Here is a 7,093-nt window from a genome sequence, read left to right as displayed (position 1 = left end):
CCTCCGCAGAGGATCAAAATTGTGATGGCATGTCTTCGGATCATCCTCCGGGATGTTTCCCAGACCGTCGCCAATAGCCCATTGTGCAGCTCTAGTGCGACGTAAATTAACAACAACAACAAAATTATGTTAGAAACTAAAGTATTTCTTACTCTTATGGCTCTCCACATGTTAATGGAGAAATCATGTCTAGTGTTGCCATAGGCAAAAGTTCCGCAGTAAGCCACCTGTAGCGCTTTTCGACCTGTAGCCAATATTAATCTCGATTATTCAAAATTTTTTTAGTGCTCGACTTCGTGTGCAGGTCGTCGGGCTATCGAAGCAGGGGTGCCATCCCCTCTGCAGAGGATCAAAATTGTGATGGCATGTTTTCGGATCATCCTCAGGGATGTTTCCCAGGCCGTCGCCAATAGCCCATTATGCAGCTCTAGTGCGACGTAAATGAACTACATTAACAACAACTCAATTTTTTTAATTCTAAAACTCAAATTTATACTTTTGAAACTATGTCACAAATGAATATAATCGAATAAGCACATAATTTAACCATAAAGTAATGATTATATAGAATTAATCATTATTACTGCATTTTTTTAAAAAATTTAGTTCTAAACCGTAGTAGGTGAAATTTTGGTGATATAGTTCCTTTCTTTCTTTGTTTATTTAAGTTGTATTTTTTACTCTCTATAATTCTTTTGAAAGAATAAAATCTTCAATATTGTTTTTTAATTTCAGCAGCTTGATTTAAACCCATTTTAGAAGAATTATAGGAATTTTATAAAATGCTGTATTATTTCATTAAAATATGAATAAATTACATCTATAAGACACAAAAGTATAGTGCATGAAAAATAATACTTCATTTAAGAAATAAAATGATACGCATATGCACGATTGGCCAAATCAATAAACAAACGATTTTGTTGAACACTAGTTTTTTTTTAAATGTCAAAAATGACGCCATGCAATGGGTATCAGCGCACTGTGGACTTCAAGGTAACGAAACTGCAGATTTCTTGGCCAAAAATCCCGCCAAGATTCTACAAATATCTCTTTAGCCAGTTCCTTTCTACATCGCAAAAAAGGCTAATAAAAATCTCTCTTCGAACAACCTTTGAGGCAAAACTCCAAGAAGAAAATAAAGATAAGGACTGGCTGGAAGGAATTAAAGATATTCCGTCATGGTCAAGAGAAAAATCTGTGGCCCTTTTTCGCCTTGCCACTGGCCATGACTGTTTATCAAAACACCTGTACAGAATCAATATCTTTTCAAGCCCCTTTTGTCCATTATGTAACCTGCAAAAAGAAATGGATACTAACCATCTGAGACGTTGCCCTGCACTTCCTCCTGGGCCCTTCTGGGAACGTTATTGGCTGGCGAGATACATTATTAATGACTATAGACTCTTTGTTTTTGCAGCTCTTGTTTCCGTTTTTTGTTCTTTCTTTGTATTGTTCTCAGCAATTAATTTGTCTTTCATATCTGCCATTAGAACCGCCGGGGTTGAAATATTAATTTCAACAAATAATAATCAAATAGAAACAAATAAAATTATATGTAATGTTAGCACAATTTAAACTAATAAAATGCACAAATAGTTATAAAAGTACAACAAATAAACAAAGTTTCAGTTTTCCAAATTATACAAAGTTCAGTTTTACTAATGATACAAAATTAATTCTCAATAGGTAAGACAGCAATTTTTGAAATTGCTCTTTTATAAACACCATTTTTTGTTTTTACTGAAACAACTCTTACACGGTTATCCTTTCCACAAAATATATCAATAATTCTACCTAATAGCCATTTACATGTAGGAAGGTTTTCTTCCTTGAGTACTACCATATCTCCTATTTTAACATTTTGTTTTATAAACATCCATTTGTTTCTCTGCATCAATGTGCTCAGATAATTATTAGTCCAATTTTTCCATATATTTTGAACCATTTGAGTAGTTTTTGCCATAAATTAAGTCTATTATTATCTATATCTAATAAGTTAGGTTCAATAATTGCATTTATTGGTCGACCTATAAGAAAATGACCAGGAGTTAACACATTTAAGTCATCAATGTTAGAAGTTAATGCTGTTAGGGGGCGAGAATTTTAAAATTCCCTCAACCTGAGTAATAATGGTTAAAAATTCTTCGTAAGTTAATGTCGCATTTCCAATTGTTCGCTTTAAATGAAATTTTAAGGATTTTACTCCTGCTTCCGATCGACCATTAAAATTCGGTGCTCTAGGAGGAATACATTTCCATTGTACATTTTCTTCTGCTAGAAAATTGGGTAAAATATTGTTATGTTTAATAAAAATATTCATTAATTTTTAATTTCGGAATTTGCACTTACGAAATTTTAGCGTTATCACTAAATATTTTTTGTGGTTTGCCTCGTCGGGCAAAAAAACCTCTTTAAGAAAAGTAATACTTGCTTCTGCTGTTAAATCGTTAATTATCTCCAGATGGATTTCTTTCGTTACTGTACAAACAAAAATATAAACGTATATTTTGTGATAGTTACCTTTACGTTGGCCTTTGTATCTAATAAAAAATGGGCCACAATAATCAATAGAACAAGAATTAAATGTAAAATTAACATTTATTCTTTCACTAGGTAACTCACCCATTATTTGTTGAGAAATTAACGGATTTGCTTTAAAACGAATAATGCATTTATGAACAATTTTTCTAGCTATATTTCTGCCATTTAGTAGCCAATAAATTTGTCTAACAGCATTTAGCAACGCTTGCGGACCATTATGAAAGTTCTTAATATGATAATAATTAAAAATAAATTCAGTTATCTTATTCTTAGCTGGAAAAATAATAGGATGCTTTTGATTAAAACTTAAGTTTGAGTTTGTTATTCTACCGCCAACTCTAATTAAACCTTTTTCATCTAAAAATGGATCGAAATATTTACTTTTTGGAGTCAGTAGCAAACCTTTTTTCAACATACAAATTTCTTCTGAAAAATACCTACTTTGTATAAGTTTAAGAAGATGATTTCTAGCGTTTTCCATTTTATCTATGGTTATAGTACCTGGATTCCTACAATTGTAAGAGAACCTAAAAAGTAAACTAAAAATTCTTATCAGTTTTAGAAAATTATTTGTAACACTTAGGCATTTAGCAATAAATGAGTCGTTGTTGTTGTTAATTTACGTCGCACTAGAGCTGCACAATAGGCTATTGGCGACAGTCTGGGAAACATCCCGGAGGATGATTCGAAGACATGCCATCGCAACTTTGATCCTCTGCGGAGGGGATGGCACCCCCGCATCGGTAGTCCGACGACCTGCGCGCGAAGTCGAGCACTTTACGGTAGCACAGTTTAACGAGGCACGCTCGGTCCCCAAGCAGACTGATCCAAGTGGTCACCCATCCGCACACTGACCGCAGCCAGTGATGCTTGACTTCGGTGATCTGCTGGGAACCGTGTCTTAACGGTCAGTCCACTGCGGGACCAATAAATAAGTCATTTTTTATAGTCATTAATGAAGTCGCTATTGGTTTCAGTTCGGTAGAAAAGAGTTCATCACTGAAGAGAGTTTCATCTTGAAAATTTTCCTTATTTAGGAAATTGGGACCTGTCCACCATAATTTATTGGATCTGTAGCGATTCCCTTCTGGAAGATCTATTTTTAGATCAAGCCCCCAAATTATGCCTCTTCAGCCTACCCTGAGAGGCCGGGATTAAGGTTTTTACATCATTCCAGTGAGTATCCCCTCAGCGAGCAGTCGCACAAAACTTGTTACTTGTTACGTTTAAATAAATTTATATTAAGTTTTAAATCGTCATCCTTGTTCTCACCACACATTGGAGTCCTCATTAATTAGTGATTAGAGGAAATAAAATTACACCTTGAAACCTCTAAAGATCCAAGGGTCGTAGCATCTGAGCCTCTGGAAATGATATCTGCAGGGTTCATTTCTGAATATACGTGTCCCCAATTACAATTAGACGTAAGTTGTCGAATTTGTGAGACTCTATTACTCACAAAGGTTTTTAAAAGATGAGGCGAAGTATTAATCCACGCTAACGCAATAGTTGAATCTGACCAGAGTTTGATATGATCAAATTTAAGCTTCATAGCCTCTAAAACCTTTTTCACAAGTTTTGAAAGGAGTAGACTTGCAGACAGTTCCAATACAGGAATAGTCATAGTCTTGATTGGTGCTACACGTGGCTTGCTGCAAAGAATCTCCCTGAAAGATTCATCAGGATCTGCAACTGTCTGTAAGTAAATTACAGCTCCAAATGCTTTTTCTGAGGCGTCTGCAAAACTATGCAGAATAAGTGCGGAAAATGTCTCCTTCAAAACGCAACTAGGTACTTGAATAGTTTCTATACTATGAAGTGCTTTAATGAACAAAGTCCATTCTTGGGCAATAGGGGATGGTAATTTTTCGTTCCAGTATAGCTTGTGCAACCAAAGCCGTTGCATAAAAGTCTTCGCTTTGCTGATGACTGGACCAAGTAGACCAAGAGGATCATACAAACGAGCAATTTGAGATAAAACATCTCTTTTAGCAACACCTGATTTTTCCGTAACTGCAACCTTGTAGAGAAATGTATCCCTTTTGTTATTCCATAGAGTCCCTAAAGTCTTCACTGCTGCATTACTGTTACGATCAAACGAAAAGTCTCCCAATTCTGTGTCTTTTGAATCAAAACTAGTACACCATTTGTGTAATTTCATTCCTCCTCTTTTAAGTAGTTGTGTTAAATCTTGCTGAAGCTTAATAGTACATTAATTTAAATTAGAAGTACCGGTAATACAATCACCCATATAAAATTCTTCTATAACAACTTTCGATGCCAAAGGAAAATCCTTCTCTTCATCTTTTGCTAATTGTTGAAGAGTCTTCTGTGCCAAGTAAGGAGCACATGCTGTGCCATATGTTACGGTTTTAAGTCTGTAGGATTCAGGTTTACTTTCGTGATTTTCCGGAGTATTTTTAGAAATTTGGTTTGTGAAGGCAGTATTTCAATTTGTCTAAACATTTTCTCAATATCTGCGGTGAAGTCATAGATATGTTTTCTAAATCGAAGCATAAGAGAGAACAGTTCATCTTGTATCACTCCTCCCTTGCATAATAAATCATTCAAGGAACAGCCATTTGTAGTTTTGGCGCTTGCATCAAATACCACTCTAAGTTTAGTTGTTTTGCTGTCTGGTTTTAAGACACCATGATGAGGAAGGAAATATCCAAAACTGTCATCAAAATCAGAATTGTCTTCTATCCTTTCCATATGGTTCAAAAGTTCATATTCCTTTAAAAACGAAACATACAATTCTTTCATTGCAGGATTACTTGACAAACGTTTCCATAATTTATTAAGTCTTTTTTCAGCAATTTGTTTTGAATCTCTCAACGGTATGTTTTCACTAATATCCTTCTTAAATGGCATCTTAACTTCATATTTCCCATTAGTCTTTTGATAAAACGAATTTTCAAAAAGTTCGTTGCAATAATTTAATTCTGAACTGACGGCAGTTTTTGTTTCGTTTACATCTTCAACTTCCCAAAAAGAATTCAATTTTCAATAAAGTATATAAATAATTCAAAAAAGAATTTTAGCGAATTAACTTCAGTTGACAAAAAACAACGATAAAAATCTTTAGCTTCATTACTCGAAATTCTAATGCTTCCTGAAATCAAATATCCGAAACAACTATTTTGAAGCAATAATTCATTATCTGCTAAACGTATTTTATCATTCTTCAAAAAATCAAAAAATAATTCAGCATCCAATAACAAATCCACTTTTTTCGCTATATAAAATTCGTCATCAGCTAATTTGATCCCTTTAGGAAGTCGAAATATTAATTGACTTGGGGGGCATCATGTCAGTTATTTTGGGAACAATAAGTAACTCAACTTCCCATTCCGAATCATTTTCTGAATTCGACAATCGAGTTTTGAATTGCTATTTTACATCCAGAGAAACATCACTGATTCCACTAACTGGAACAAAAACCTTTTCTTTTTTTAATCCTAATACATTCATGACAATTTTTACAATTTTTACAAAAATTGCAAGATGAAGCAGAATCAAGAACAGCTCGAAACTGTTTCAAATTACTACAGGCATCGCGAAAATAAACAACTGCAGTATTTATGAATACTAATTTATTACTCTTTCTTGACGCAATCCTAGTTGTGAGTGGGGGAGCAGGGGATTGTTCGAATTCGTTGGACGAAGAATTATTGTTCAAGGCTACTTCTCCTTCTTTCAAAGTTTTACTTTCGATTTTATGCAATAGTAAATGGTGAGAATCTTTTTTACAGATAAAACAAACTAAGCTTTACACACACTGAGCTAATAAGTGCGTTTGAGAAAGGCATTTAATGCAGAGTTTGTTTTCTTTTACAAAATTAAATCTCTCCGAAACTGGTAAGCTTTTGAATTTTGGGCAATGATAAATAGGATGTGTTTCGTTACACAAAATACAGTTTCGATAAGTATTGGTTTTGGTGAAGAAAGTTTTTGAATTTTTAGGACGATTAAATTGATTTGATAGTTTAACAACATAGTTCTGTTTTGGGAAACTATTTTTATTTATTTCTTCAAGAATTCGAATTCTTTCTTCCAAAAAATTTAAAAAAATCATCTAATCTAGATTTTACACTTATTTCAAAAGCTTTTCTTGATTCTTAATCGAATTTATGTAATAAATATTTAAAATTAAAACATCTGACAAATTAAAACGATCGAATTCTAGTAATGATCGTAAGCATTTTTTTACATTGTCAACTAATGCCCGTAATAGTGATGGTGAATCGTTAATTTTTTCAAAATTTAATAAGCTATTGATAAAAGCATCCACAACTGCTCTCTTATTCTCATACCTGCTATTAAGTGCAGAAAACAAAGATTCAAACGTGTCTTGACAAGATTCCAACAATTTTGCTTCTCCTTTAAGAGATGCTTTGAGATAAAATAGTTTTTGTGTATCATTCAATTCTTCATTGTTACCGACAGAGCCGGATTATACCTTTCGTAGGCCCTAGGCACAGAGCCGGATTATACCTTTCGTAGGCCCTAGGCATAGCCGTTTTTGGGCCCCCATTTACTAAAATTT

The 7,093-nt window shown here is 33.8% G+C and overlaps 2 protein-coding genes across 2 annotated transcripts; both read right to left on the bottom strand.

Annotated features, from left to right (window-relative positions):
* Positions 1-3,838: 3,838 nt before the first annotated feature.
* On the bottom strand, positions 3,839-4,705 carry LOC122270024 (uncharacterized). Its single transcript, XM_043045787.1, has one exon. The coding sequence runs from the start codon at positions 4,703-4,705 to the stop codon at positions 3,839-3,841; it is 867 nt and encodes a 288-aa protein (XP_042901721.1).
* Positions 4,706-4,908: 203 nt separating this feature from the next.
* Positions 4,909-5,418, bottom strand: LOC139427089 (uncharacterized). The gene has a single exon (XM_071187724.1). The coding sequence runs from the start codon at positions 5,416-5,418 to the stop codon at positions 4,909-4,911; it is 510 nt and encodes a 169-aa protein (XP_071043825.1).
* Positions 5,419-7,093: the final 1,675 nt, after the last annotated feature.

Source organism: Parasteatoda tepidariorum, chromosome X1 (genome assembly GCF_043381705.1).
Source record: "Parasteatoda tepidariorum isolate YZ-2023 chromosome X1, CAS_Ptep_4.0, whole genome shotgun sequence".
Lineage (NCBI taxonomy): Eukaryota > Metazoa > Arthropoda > Arachnida > Araneae > Theridiidae > Parasteatoda > Parasteatoda tepidariorum.
This window is presented reverse-complemented; position numbering and strand designations above follow the sequence as displayed.